The sequence below is a fragment of the Bombus terrestris genome, chromosome 1 (assembly GCF_910591885.1).
Source record: "Bombus terrestris chromosome 1, iyBomTerr1.2, whole genome shotgun sequence".
Taxonomy (NCBI): Eukaryota; Metazoa; Arthropoda; class Insecta; order Hymenoptera; family Apidae; genus Bombus; species Bombus terrestris.
This window is the reverse complement of record NC_063269.1, coordinates 11,246,923-11,261,709: the sequence shown is the minus strand read 5'-3', so window position 1 is coordinate 11,261,709 and position 14,787 is coordinate 11,246,923. Positions and strand designations below refer to the sequence as shown.

Sequence of the window (14,787 nt, the reverse complement as noted above, 5' to 3'; positions counted from 1 at the left end):
TATTTAAACATAAGGTCAAAATAGTTTTGTTTGCGATTTTAGTGAAATTATAAATTTTGTAGAATGAAAGTAACAGGATTGGTAGAAAATGGATGAAAATGTTAACGTAAGACGTATTGCTTGTTTTTAGAAAAATTCGTTTATCGAACGTTTCCATTCGTTCACGTAGCAACATTAATATCTTTAACAACCTCTTACATCTTCCATCTAAAGAAGACACTTCGATGAGGACTTGTCCTCGAACGTCGTAAGTTCGCTCTTGAGAAAACGTAGCAGAGGTAAATTTTTCGTGACAATAGGTGTTCCAAGAGACGCATCTTCGAGCAAGCAAATCCTAATAGATCAGTGGTAGTCGACAGGAAAAATGTTAAAGTGTAGAAAAATTCGAAAGTGGCAAATATTAGACAACGCGTTTGCAAGATTGCATTCGAGATACGAGACGAAAGCCTTGTTAAGTCGAGAACAGACCGCCGCTTTTAGTCACTTCCCGCTAAGAACTTTCCTTTTATTAAGAGAAATTCGAAAACTTTTCCTTCTTTTGTCCCAACTTCTGACTTACGATTGTCTAAACATATGTATATGTGTGTGTGTGTGTGTGTGTGTGTGTATGTATAATTTCTGATAGAAGAAGTTTAAGAATATTTTCTTTACTTCTTCATTGAAAATGCCGTTCCATTTCGCTGTTCTTGCTAAGTGTCATGTTTATCGAATCTCATAGTAAGTAGAATAGAATAACATTTAAAACTGTGATATGAAGTTCTTAAGAGAACCGACAGTCGGTCAAGTGAATAGAATATATATTCCTATCTACGATTCTTTTTAATTTAAACTGATATTGAAAGAATGTCGAACTAAGTAGATAGAAAATAAATGACATGTATTACTAAATAACGACATTGTGCAATAAAGAGTTAATGAAAATCCTGATTTAAAACCTTTGAAAAATAAATCACACAAGCTTGTACCATCTTAATCAATTCTGATTAATATCAAATTTCAACATCAATTTACTACCGAGATTATTTTAATAAAAATCCTTTATCTACTACGTATATAAATCAACGAAAAATTCTCTACAAGACTTCAGATTACCCATTTATCATCTCGATCGATCAGTCTGGTCTATCCACGTCGATTTATCGGGGAAGAGCGTAACAATCGCGTCTGAGAATGCCAATTAACGTGACTGGGAACTCGATTGGAACTCGAGCGCGTCTACTTTCCACCGCGAAGGAAACGATTAGTCGGCAAGCCAGAGAAAAGGGAAACGTAGATTTTCGACGGTGCTCGGTGACGCCTTGATGAGGGTATTATTCTGAGAGTTTGTACGTACCTTGGAGAGTGTGGTGGGGTGCGGATAAAGGTTGACAAGGCAGCTCTGCCGTCTGAGCCGGTAGTCCCAGCGTGTCTCCAGATGTGGAATCTCCATGGTGTCGCAAATGCTTTGTACGTGGGAGGCGGTGTGCGCGCTCTGCGGCCCAAAAATCGCCGCTACACCGCTTCGCAGCAAGTGGCACACTGAAATCAAACATGACTCTACGTTATGTACACGGATATGTACACTTATACACAATGTTATTTGCTCGTTCAAGTTTCGCGTAAATTGCTTCAATTTTCATAAAACGGAGTTTACTTTTGGAAAAATGTAATGTTGCAAGTATGTGAATTATGACACAAGTTGAAGAGTTCAAGAACGGGTGTTGAGAATGGGTGATTTTAAATTTAGTTTGAAAAGATTGTTTGAAGAAAGCAGGTTGTGAAATATCATCCGGGAATATTACATTTTTGTTAGTTGGCTCGAGAGAACAATTTGATGTTCAAAATGAAATGATGGTCAAAAGTTTAACTTAAAGATCTATTTGCGAAATATTTGTAAAAATTAGGACCAACTCTAAGAAAAATTAATACATTTGTGTTAATAATATTCTAATTAACGTGGTCGAACGTGAAGAGATTATTAAGATTAATATCGTGAAGAATATAGCGGTTTGGTTATATAAATCTTTAACTTGCGTACATTCTGATATTATCGAATAAAATTCGTCTTATAATGTACGCAATAAAACATCGATTAACCGAGATCTTAATGCCGACTGAAACTTACAATTGTTGCATGTATATTCTGCGTCTTGAACGAGAAATGTAATGTTTTGAAACTAAACAACAATTGTATCGTATGTCTCGTATAAGCAAAATTAGTTTCCAGACCACGGTTAATCGAGCTTCTACTGTATTGTACATAAAGATAGTTGAGATTTAATTCATAAAAAGCTGCATTGATATATAAATTCTGAATGTTGAATTCACATCGAGAATTTCCAGCTTTCTACTACCAATTTCATAATATTTATGAAATATCAAGTTCGCTGTGTTTCAGAAATACTCTTTAAAAAGGTACGTAATTGATGCCATAGAATCAAAGTATGTATTATAGTTTGTCCGCCAAGTAAGTATATACGTAAATAGAAGTAAATATTCGGAATCGATAAAAGTTTGTTTGAAATCGCAACACCGGAAAGGATAAAATCACGAACATTCCAAATATTATTTCCCCAGTTTCAAAAATGCACTTTTATGCTCTTAAAAGATTACGTTGCGTAATAACACGAGTAGTAAAATAAAGAAAATCGTTCGCATTCGTATCGTACAATCGTGTAAGAAAGAGTTTGAACTGTTGGTGCGCATAACGTAACTGTCACTCGGTTGCCATTATCGATTAATCAGCCAAACTCCCGAAACTTCCAGCGTACAAACTTTCCCCTATATCCTGTCTCCCATCTTCCCATCTTCGACTTAACGGGTCACCATGGCGCTTGGCAAACGAGACATCGCTCCGGTTACGATCTTTCCTACCCAACGTATTTAATCGATCCCTTTCTGTCTTTAATTTGCCAAATAAATGTTTCCTTTGTCATCAGTTTCAACTTTGATTGCCGTAGGAGTTCCGAATAAATTACCAAAGTGTAGGATAAAGTTTATTCTGTTTACCAGAGCGAATTGCTTCACGATGGAAACTTTGTTTTCTTCGTTTACTTAATTGCTATCTCTGTAGAGTTATATATCTTAGATTATCCGCTTTTCAACTGCTTGACTCTTTAATTTAGATCTCGCGTAGATTATAGGAACATACAAATCCGTCATGTAGACTTAATATGTATGTTATACTATATTGCGCCGACTAGTATACGTTATAAACATATACATACACATATATGCATTTCTATACATGTCACCAGTATGCTATATACCCAGTCTGTAAAATTTACAGAAATAAACTATTCTTTTTCTTTGAGACATTGGACATTAATTATTTGCATGGTTAATGAAATTGAGACATTCAGAAAGTTAATTAGGTTAATCAGTTTGGCTTTTCAGAAGCTCATACAAAAATCTTCAATAAAATTGTTATATTTATCAACATAAAAATATTCTCCAACTTGAAAGAAAATAACTATCGTAATAATTACATAATAACAATGTTATACACTTCATTGCTCCATACGTTTCGTAACACAAGCTGCTGTCGACTTTAATTTTCTCTAGGGTATTTTATGTTTTATATTTTTCACCATCCGCAAAAGAATACTTTCCTCTTCGAGGAAACAGCGCAGCGTTAATTAACAAGGTATTTAGATAATCACGTTAATGTATATCGTGTTTAATACGTTTCATAACGGGATAGCGTTACGCCGCGCCGAGTACGAGGAAGCAGATTATCGAACGCCAGTCACTCGTAATTAGTCGTGACAGGTAATATTTTGTAATTGGATTCGCTCCTCGTTAAAGGTGTCACTCCGTATTTATATTTATTATTCTTTTTCCGATTTTATTCGTACGATTGAATCTCGCGTAACGGTCCTCTTCAATTTTCTGGCTCGTTAAGCGCGTTAATCTTAGACGATTTTGTCAACCGGATCTCTTTGCCATGTACGCTTTAATTATGTACATGCAAAGAGCATTGAATTCTCTCGCGACTTCGGTTCTTATTCCACACAAGCTCTTTCATTCGCTTTGAAAGATTTAAAAGAAGCTAGGATAGCCATAATAATTTGCGATTAATGATAAATTATTTTGCTACATTCTTCTTTTCGTAGACTAATTGAAACTGAAATTCATAGATTAATAAATAAGCAGTAAGGGAAGAAAAATTAGACACCGAACGAAGGTGACTTGCAAACATTTCCTAAACCACTTACCCTCGACTCAGCACCAAAGATTAACTTGTGAATAGAATATATCGGTTTTGTTGAGAACAATTTAATGAAACGTAGCATTGCGTCTTATAATAAAGGAGAAGTCAGTTGAAAAATTCTTCAAATCTTTCGTGGGTATTTAGTGTCTACACGATGCAATTCTCGGCCTTTCTTAGTCGTATCAAGGGAAATTAAGTTGTTTGGAATGTTTATGGCAAAAGTTAAGAAAAGATTGGAATCCAATAAATTGATCGATATTTTGTGAATAAGCTAAATTTGTATGAGATCAATTTCCTGCATTTCTAGTAGGATTTTTTCTCAGAAGACCTAAACATTGAGAGTAAACAAATATTACTTAATAATATAATAATACTAATAAACTTAATAATAAAAAGGAATGTCAACATAAGTGAAATTCTAACGTACTGACAAACTATTAACAATTAAGTAAAATATTATTTCTCGAGGCAAATATTTCAGGAAGTCATCGATTATATCTATACTCTAAATACGATTTTTACGCGATGTATTTCTTTTTGTATGCTATTGCTATGCTATTTTGCATATATTGCGATGCTATTTTGTAGACTAAAAAATATTATACCTAGAACCTTAAACATACAATTTTGTACGTGTTTCCCACAATATACTTTGTAATATGGCTATTGTATGTGGTTTTAGTTTTCTGTTATTCATGTTTCTCTTCGTTGGTAATGAACAATACAGAGAATACACGAACGTGAAATTCTTTCTTTTCCGTTAATACGAAACCATCCGGATTTCTATACGGTTTTCGCATATACGGATTCGCGGTTCCGATCGGATCATCCAATGAAATTGCATCTGGAATTTCAATATACCGAGTATCATACTTTAACCTTTAAACGCCGCTAGCATTGTCCGGTATTGCTTTGAGATTCGACTTCTTTTTTCTCCTCTGTAGTCGCTGTCTGTGTTCCACTTGGAAGCTGACTTTGCGGACTGATTACAGAGATTCCGATTGATAGAGGATGTTCGTAAGTACCACAGGGAACCACGAAACCCTTGGTCGATCCTTTTGTGGTATAAAATCTAGCCTGCAGGGGACATTAGGTGGGTTTCCATCGAATAAATGATCAAAAGGCAGCGGACGAATAAAGCTCTTCCTATCGGTGACAACGGTATGTGTTTGCATGCTTCGCTGTGTTCCCTGTGCGTTCATTTCGAGTGCATCACCATGAAATTCGTTCGCAAACGCGCCACGAGCAGAATAATTTCTCGCGACATTGTCGAAATGATTAGGAAGAATAACTTTGCATGTATTGTGGTGATTTAAGAACGAGTGGATTTTAAAGAATGTCTACCAAATGTAATTTGTAGATTTTTATACATTTATATATGTGAAATATCTAAATGAATAATACGTAAAATATGTAAAGTAGGGTATTCACTATAATTTTTTATGGGTAAAACGGATCTCTACCGCTGACGGTATCCTTTCTGGGAAAAAATTAGATGAGAATCCAGGAAATGGATCTTTAAAAACATCTCGTACAAATTTAACCCACATACTCATTCTAATATTATCGACACAATATCTATATCATTTTATTGGAATTTTTTCTTTTTCCAATAAATGTGATAGCTTCTTTTTGTAATTGAACTAAATTGAGCTAAAAGATTTAAAGATACAAATAATTAGCGCCGCTAATATTCTAAAACTGCTACTAAAGAACAAGATTATTTTACAATTAGATTATAAGCTTCGCTACAAAAGCATAGGTTTCTACGAAAATCTCACTTGTTCCCTTTTATCTATTTTCGGACGAAACACCTGGAGAGTTTCTATCTAACCAAGTTATGTTTGTTCATTGGAAATGTACGCACGATTCTCCATTTTCGAAACGAACTTTGTTCACTGTTCTGGAAGAGTCGTCCTTTTATACAAATAAACGCGAAGAATGAAGGGTGGTCGGTGTCTTTCCAAAAAGAAGAAGACGAGGGAAAAGAGAAACAGACGGAAGGAAACTTACGAAGAAAGTTTTCCTCGTTCTTCGAATATTCCTTTTTACTTAGTGGCCGCTGGAAGCTCGGTAGAACCAAGGAGAAAAGACACTCCCAAAGATAAGGCAAGGGAAACGCGCTTCAGCATTCACAAGATCATCGTTCGTCCTACGCGTGCTGAGGAAACGAATGCGATACCTTGAAATATGTATTTTGCAACATATCCGCGGAAGAAATACGATATATCTCGCAACAAGACCACGTATTTCCTGCTTGAATCCAGTTCGTATCATCCCGGCTTTGCGAGTTGATAGGATTATCGCTTGTTAATGTATCAAAGCCAGTTGGAAAGCTGTGTGCAGCCTGAGAAACACCCTTCATCCCTTTTGTCCTTTACCTAAACTGAAGTCCAACTGCATCTAACTCCTCGAGTTTCCCTTTAAACGTTCGACATACGGATAGTAATTATAAAGCAGGTCGCAGTAATATCGGATACCTATCTTGGTTCTTAACATGGAAAATCTTGACTAAGATATAAATAGAAATAAAAAAGAATAAACTTAGGAAATTTCATTTGAACGCTATGAATTTTATAGATTTAATGACTTCTCTACTTAGGAAATTCAATGATCGACAATCGTCAGATTGGCAATCTGGTATTTAGTAGTGTGAGTTTCTATTTTCTTAGAGCAAAATATACTAAGTTGTGAAACTTAGTTTCAATTATTTGCACGATTCTTTAAATCGCGGTACATTATACATTTTTGTTAGTTCTAGAAAGCTGCATTTATTTGCTTCCGTAGCTCCAATAGCTTTTATGAAACCGCAGGTACTCGTATTTCATACATTTTTCGTTTATTTTGTTGTTTATTAACAAATTTTTGAAATTGACAGAGATGTAAGACAGAGGGAACGTAGTCATTTCCATTAATAAATCAAAACAAAATTTGTGCGTCATTTCTTATATAAAAAATACTAACCCTAAATCTCCATCAGTATCATGAATAAAAGAGGAGTTGAAAAGAAATGTAATTTACCAATAAATAATTCAGAAAACATTTGCATAAATGGTTCCAAAATTTCATCGCAAATATCGTCGATACGAAGGAAAACTTTCTTTAGATTTCTTTTCCCCACGAGTGTACTTACGCGATAAATTGGAAGCCTCTTCGAATACCCATAGCACGTTTGTCCCGTCGCATAAACTTCATTGTGTCAAATAATAATTGTAATATGTAATTTAGTTGGAACGGCGTTCGCGAAAAGAATAGCGTTTGTAGAACGAAGGGGAAATTATTACCCGACGTATTATTTGAGCGCAGAGCGAACTGGAAAAGATACAATCCTTCTGCCGGAAACGATATATGTCTTTATCCTCAGGAGGCTTCTCTCCGTCGGATCCATTCGAGTGTTTCAGTATGTCTGTTGGTCGACTCGCCGTTCCACTTGGTTTTCCAGTACGTAGCGGACCACTCTTCTTCCGTATTCGTTCCTTATTCAAGATTAGGCCGTCTGTGTGTACACCAACCTACTCTGTAGAGCTCCACGATTCCCTTTCTCCCTTTTCCCCTTCGTACTTTATCCTCTGGATTTTTGTCTTCACCACGAATTCTCCCGGTTTGCTGGATCCTTCCAGTCCCTTTGCTTTTAAACGAGTACGCCTTAATTCTTATTCACCGCGTGACGACCATGCTTTGTACATTTCTCCCTCTCGTTTCTGTCTTTTCTCTTTGTAGCTTTCGTTCACGATAGAATTCTGTTGAGAGCTATAAATTACATATTGATAATCCTAAATGAAACAAAAGGTCAAGAAAAATCCAAACCTGGTCGTTGTAAAACACGGATTCGTTCACTGTCACCTTCATGATTATATCTCTTCAAACTAGTCAACACAAATCTATCAGTAAAAAACGTAAGCGATAACTAAGAAAACGAACTAACCATCTCTGGCACGTGGTTGCCGATCACTTAGAACTCAAGCAAACTTACTTAATATCGTACAAATAGTAAAACATTCGAATTTTTACTAAATCTCGAATACTTAGATTCTTACTAGATGTCTGACTCAAGCAATATTGAAATAGATTCTCACAATATACACGCTCAGATTCAAAAACACGTTACTTAGGACACAAGTACTATTTCTATTTACACGATACTCTGTTCGCTAAATAATATTCCAATAAAAAATCCTTGAATGTTTAAAACGTCAATCCTTGAATGTTAAAAAGGAAATAATGAAAATTATAACTTGCTTTCGGATCGGAAAGACACGTTGTGAGATTTTGTATAGCGAATATCGTAACCTCGAAATTTCGTCGCGCCATCGCTTCGTTCAGGCTTTGATAACCCGGTGAAGATACGACACGCTACTCTCCTCATTCTCCCCAGATTTCCGCGGGAACCCGAGAAGAACCCGTTTTATCGATAGATCGATATTTCGCGGGCGTCTACCTTCATAAAATCCCTTAAATATCTGTAACATAATAGTCAACGATACGACCACGAAAACACCATCGCTTCCGGCCAGTGGATATCGGCGCGGTTAATAGGGTAGTCCATTTTATGAGCGGATAGAGAGAAGAAACGAAAGGAAGAGAAAAATAGAGAATGGAAGGGGGAACGAGAACGTGGTTCTAGACATTTATAGCTTCTGCCCTATTGAATCCTGATCGGTGGCTCGATTGAAAAACTCGCGTATCCTCGTGATATCTGATGCACGCAGTATCACGCCTTTAAAACTCGACTCGCTGTTGACTCAGAACAATGTACGCCGCTGCGAAATGTCTGATCGAACGGATTGGTTCCGCCTTTTGCTTGCCTTCTTGTTCTTCTCATTGAGGTTTCTTGTTTTACGAAGTCTTGACGAGCTCGACATTTCTTTCGGGGCAAAGACATAAGCAAATCTGTGTTCCCAACAACAATCTTATTTCTCAGCAATACATATGCATATTCACTGATATTCTTACCTTTCATGGGAATAAAATAATGTCTTTCTGTCATCTTGTATGATGTAACACCATTTGTAAACGAATGAGCTGTTGGAATGATAAACGACGCAAATTTCAGGAAATTGGAAAATGGTTTCCTCGACACGGGGAAAGATGGAAAATATGGAACACGATGAAAAAAATTCTAGATACTAAAATACTTCAGTGGATTTTCAGGGATTACCGCAACGACAGTTATCATCATAAATGTCATTTAAATTGTGCGCGAGAAAGATGAAACTATAATGTATAAATAAATAAATTTATCTAGATAGTTTTTATCCTTTATATTCCCTTTAAATCACTAAAAGTGGTAGATATCGAAATTTCCATTTTTGGCACTTACTTCGGTTACCATTTCTGACACACCAAGAAATAAGTATTATTCGATCTTATTAGATCTTTTCAGTGAAAATAACAGCGTCGTGGAAAATACAGACTGGATTTATTGACCCAAGTATGACTTCGTTGCTGGCCGCAACATCCGTAACTCCGAAACGTATATGCGTGATGCCGGTTATGCTAATTTACACGTAAAACCGCGATAATTTTGTAGCATGCGGCATGAGACAGGAGAGAGAGGGGGGGGGGAGGGAGGGAGGGAGACTGTCGCTAAGCAAGGACTTCAGGCTACCGCCGTAAAGTTTCGACTAGAGCTATTCCCACCGGCCATTTACTGGCCAACGAGTAAATTCTGATTAAATAATAGCAATTAGCAGTGGCGGGCCGGCGATTAGATCGCTTCAGATTTAATACGGCGCATAATTAATCGCGTGCTGTATCGCTGCGCGGCCAAAATTGAATTACGACTAATTCACTGCGTTACGCGCGCAAAACAGTTTTCTTCGCTGAACAGATACCAGGAGTAGCGTTGTAAATCCTGCTTGTGCTGCTCCGTTCATTTTTATTCGTCGCTTCGTTATTGACTTTTTACGTGAATAGTAAGTTGCGTGTGCTATAAACTACTTTGTATTAGATTTTAGCTATTTGGCTACGATGTACCGTTGAATACTTGAGTTAGTGTAACAAAGTTAACAGCGTTATACGCTTGTGCATCCTCCTTGAATTCAACATCATGTATCAGATTTAATTATCGGTTAATTGTGAACTTTGCTTATTTCGTTACTTTTGATTCTGTCCTCTATATTCTCATCTAATATGATATTTCTGTATCCTTCTGGCACATTTATAAATCCAATTCATCAAATGTAATATCTAACCTACAAAGGAGTCTATTACCCGAACAAAACCTTTCTTATAAAATCAAGCAAGAGAAAAATTTTCCAACTACAATCACTCGATAGAAGAAGAAACAGCTCATAAATACTGCAATTTCCGCGTCACGCCTGACAAATACCATCATCGGAGGATTAAACGATTACATTGCTGCCTATTATCGTGAGAAGCGTGTGGTCTATTTTCTGAAACACGGCGAAATTGAATCGATACACAGAGGATAGTCACATCGATATCTTATCAAGAGGTGCTTCTCATAGAAAAAATTATAACTCGGATATCTCTCCCCACACTCGAATAAATATACTAACTGGAATAAACTCAATTCTGTTTCATTTTATCGTTCGTTGTAACTGGCTCCATCCAATTCCCGCATCTCCGTATCTAAGATGTATTTGCGTTGAAAAACCTGGCCGTTTTCGGTTATTCCTTTTCGCGACCTCGATCCAACCTAAATCGATCACTAAGAGGTTCTTCTCGTGTCCCCGTCGCAACCAACGCCTGGAGAATCGTCTTCGTTTATCCGAAGCGAGGAATTATGCTAATTTGGCAGTTCAATGAACGACAGTCAGAACGATATCCGTTCCGTGTAGGGGAAGATATATCAAGGAACGGATAAGGTAGACGATCGAGAACGCTATAGGATGTCAAACATTCTTGAGAACGTGTTTCATCTCTTCGCGACAAGCACTAAATTATCCTCTAACCTTCCTTACACCGTACTCGATGAGCAATTGACTATTGTGCCTAGGAACGTGTCGGATTGTTTTCTCAGACGAGTCGTAAATGTGACTTTGATACCGCTTCTCGAGTACGGAATACTAATTTTCGAATTTGTAAAAGTTCCACGAAACTAGGAAATGTGTTTAGTAATTTCGAAAATTGTTGTTTTATAGAATAATTGGAGAATTTCTAGGAAAACGAACCAAATAGCGAACTGATCCAGTTTTTCAAAATCACGTATACTTCGTTTGGTAATTATTTTATTTTTTATTTTAAAGAATTTTATTTTTCTTTTCGTATCTTCTTTCGTAAGAGATTACCCCCTTACAACCGATGAAGACCTTTCGAGCGACAATAACAGACAGTCTCGCTCCGTGCGTGATTCAATCGCGTTTATCGAAGGAATGGCTTCGTTAAGCAGGATTTATGTTTAACGTCGATTCGACGAATGACCCGAGACCTGCCACGGCTCTTCATCACGGCCACAGTTAGATCGATACACGCGAGGACGCGTCCTTTCTTAAATGAAACGGCCATTGTCGCGCCAAGACGTGCTTTATCTACTGTTGCGCCATTCCTGCCGATAGGGCGACCGCGTCCATGAAAAACCCAAGGCAGAGACGAACAAGAGGTGAAGATGAAACTAATTTCCTCTTGGGATGCTGCAACGAATCGATGTTCCACGAAATGTTGCATCGCGTGCAAGATCTTCTCCTAGTGCACCGATCTTTCGCGAAACTACGAAAACACGAAAGATATAATGTCTGGCGGAGAAATGGGAAAGTAAACCACACTTTCTGCAGTCCTTTTTTAACGAGAGGAACGCTGAGCAGTAAAAATGAAGTGTGTATCATTTTCGTCAATTTATATAACGTAGGGAAACATATTTCGTTATATAACGAAAAGCGTAACTAATTCATCGGATGGTGAGCCAGTTTCTGTCACTATTCTGCATCGAGTAGAAATGGCTACAAGGATAGCGTCACGTTTTAAGTGTCACGTACAAATGTAACGTCCACGTGCATGGAAATACATTATATTTATGCATGAAAGAAGCAATGTTTCCGTAATAAATGTAACAAATTTACTAGGCGAAATTTTAATCAAAAAGGGAATATTTTTGTTTTTTAATTCGATTTTCATTAAAGACAGTGTGTATATAAATTTGTATTGAAAGTCAACAGTAAATATTAACTTCTAGTAACTATTACTTTTTATCATTTATGCAATAGTAATTAAATACATATAGCTATGTCACGTTGCATTCCCCATTAGAATGCCAAGCGTGTTCATTTATTCAAATAAATTTCTAGTCACAAGGGTGGCTTATATACAATTGTACATAATATTAAAACAATAAGGAGACTTTGATACACAGCGTAAATTAAAAGCTTTCACTCTTTATTTGAGATAAACCTTTTCATGCTCCATATTGCATATGCGTAAGATCATTAATTAACTCAAATAAATAAATAAATTTTTTTAATATGCATTTGTTTTTTATAAAAGTGATGTTAAATTCAAATGCATTACGTTTCCTTCGTAAATATAGCTGCAAAAATGTGTCTCTCTTATTCATAAGTACTAAAAAGCCATTTTCTCTCGGGCTAGGAAAAAATTCGTAGCCTAGAAATGTTAAGAATCTTTGTTTTAAACCAAATGTATTTTAACGTATTTTAAAAAAGTATTTTTCGTCGCTGTTTGTCGTGTAAACATGAAATTTTATCGAGTTAATGAACAATTTTCACGTTTCTAGCAAAATTAGACGAGGAAACGTATTTGACGAGCATTTAGCTAGACATTTTGAAAGCAGAGAAGCACATTTTGCGGCCGAAGAAAGAAATGTATGTTTTAAAAGTCGCTGAGCATTCACGAATGCGGATACATGTACGAACTTTTTTCTCCACTTTTGCCTCTCTATGTCCATTAAAAGATCTAAACGCGTGCGTTACGCGATGCCTGGTTGAAAGTCTGAAATTATCCGAGTTTTCTAGGGACTTTAATAACAGACGAAATATGCATGAATTTCGCATGCATTGTTTTCTAATGAAGAAACAAAATATCAAATTAATAGCGATTATCCTGAAAACGACAAGAAAAGAAGAAAATAATTCGAGACTTTTGGAACCACTTTATTATTATTCTCAACTATGATAATTATACAAGAATCAAATCATAACTTCAGATCTTTGTTTTAATATTGTGGAATTTGAAAATTTAGGAGGCGACAGTGAGTGAGCAGGTGATTCTATCAGAATCTCAAGCAAATTCCTTCGCCTGGGTAATTCAGGCGTCGTAGCAATGTGAAAACGTTCAACGATTTTCTCGGAAGCGATTCAAGTGAGCTGAAGAAGGGCTAAGAGCGACAGAGAGAGAGAGAGAGAGAGAGAGAGAGAGAAAGAGGGAGGGAGAAAGAGAGAGAAAGAGACAAGAACCTCGACGTTCTATTTTCCGTATAAATTTAGCGACGTAAAAGGAGGGAAACGTCGTGCACAAGAAACGCACGCCGTCTGCACAAAGAAAACACGCCCAGGGCTAAATAATATTACGATGCCTAAACTTCATTTCGTTTCCATATCGCTTACTTCGTCAGAATTGCCTCACGGACAAGTTCCGAACCGTTTCCTCGCTCCCTTATCGCGGAAACAATTTAATTCTTATCTGGCTGTGCTATTACAAAGGTTGGAAGTTATTCTCAAGGCGTTTTCCACCACGGCAACCGATGTCTCCTCGTTCGTTCAAACGAACCGTCGCCGACTTTAGATAACCTGATATTAACTCCGGGGCCGCATCATCGCCACTTCTGGAGCTCTCTTCAATTTGTTTCCCATTAATCAGTCTGTCGTTTGCGGCTAAAGACCGTAATTTAAAGTCAGTACTCCACGAATGTTGAATTATCCGACTATTATTAGTATTTGACGTTGGACCGTTTCATTAGTTTCGTCCCTTCTTTATGAAAAGTTTGACATGAAATTAAGAAGAAATATCATACTCGCTTTAATTACCAATGTATTCTCTTTTGTTTTCTATCACGTTTTTCCATATAGAAACTATCTTTTTTATCCTATTTATAAAGTATTTGTGACTTGGAATTTGGTCGAGATTGGTTGGTCAAAAAATATTTGTGCATATAGAAATTGTAAATAACAACAACAAGTAATGAACCACTGTGATTTGGACTGGAACAATATTGAAAGTCATTGAAGGTTATTAATAATCGATAATGGGAAAAATTCACAGTTTATGAAAGTAATTTGCAAATGTTTATATTAGTAATTTAAAACGCAAGTAAATAACAACAAACTCACTTAAAAATAGATTGGATTTAACTGAGCGTTACATAAAAATAGTTGAAGTCCAATTAACCGGAAACTGAACATTTGTTTCCTCTGTCAACAAGAAGGAACACTCTGTTTGAAAATCGTTCCTCTTACAAACAACGTTTCTCGAAAAAAGATGATTCTATCACGATCTTTGGTAAACCATGCGAATTTTCTGTAGTATACAGTCTACAACTACGTCATCAACAATCCCATTTACCTAACTTCGAATCTCATCCGTCCAGTCCACAAATTACAAGCCGATGTACTTATGGAAACCCAAACGTCTCGGAAGAATGTCATCTCGAGCTGAAGCAATTTGCATTCGAACATGCTGGTGAA

The 14,787-nt window shown here is 36.6% G+C and overlaps 1 protein-coding gene across 6 annotated transcripts in view; it reads right to left on the bottom strand.

The window, feature by feature from the left end:
- The window catches only part of LOC100642436 (glutamate receptor ionotropic, kainate 2), a 282,902-nt gene that overhangs the window by 133,644 nt on the left and 134,471 nt on the right, over window positions 1–14,787 (bottom strand). For all 6 annotated transcript variants that reach the window (XM_048408633.1, XM_048408628.1, XM_048408624.1 and 3 more), the window contains one exon: window positions 1,334–1,518. In XM_048408633.1, the coding sequence (XP_048264590.1) occupies window positions 1,334–1,518 (185 nt within the window). The remainder of the gene's footprint in view (window positions 1–1,333; window positions 1,519–14,787) is intronic.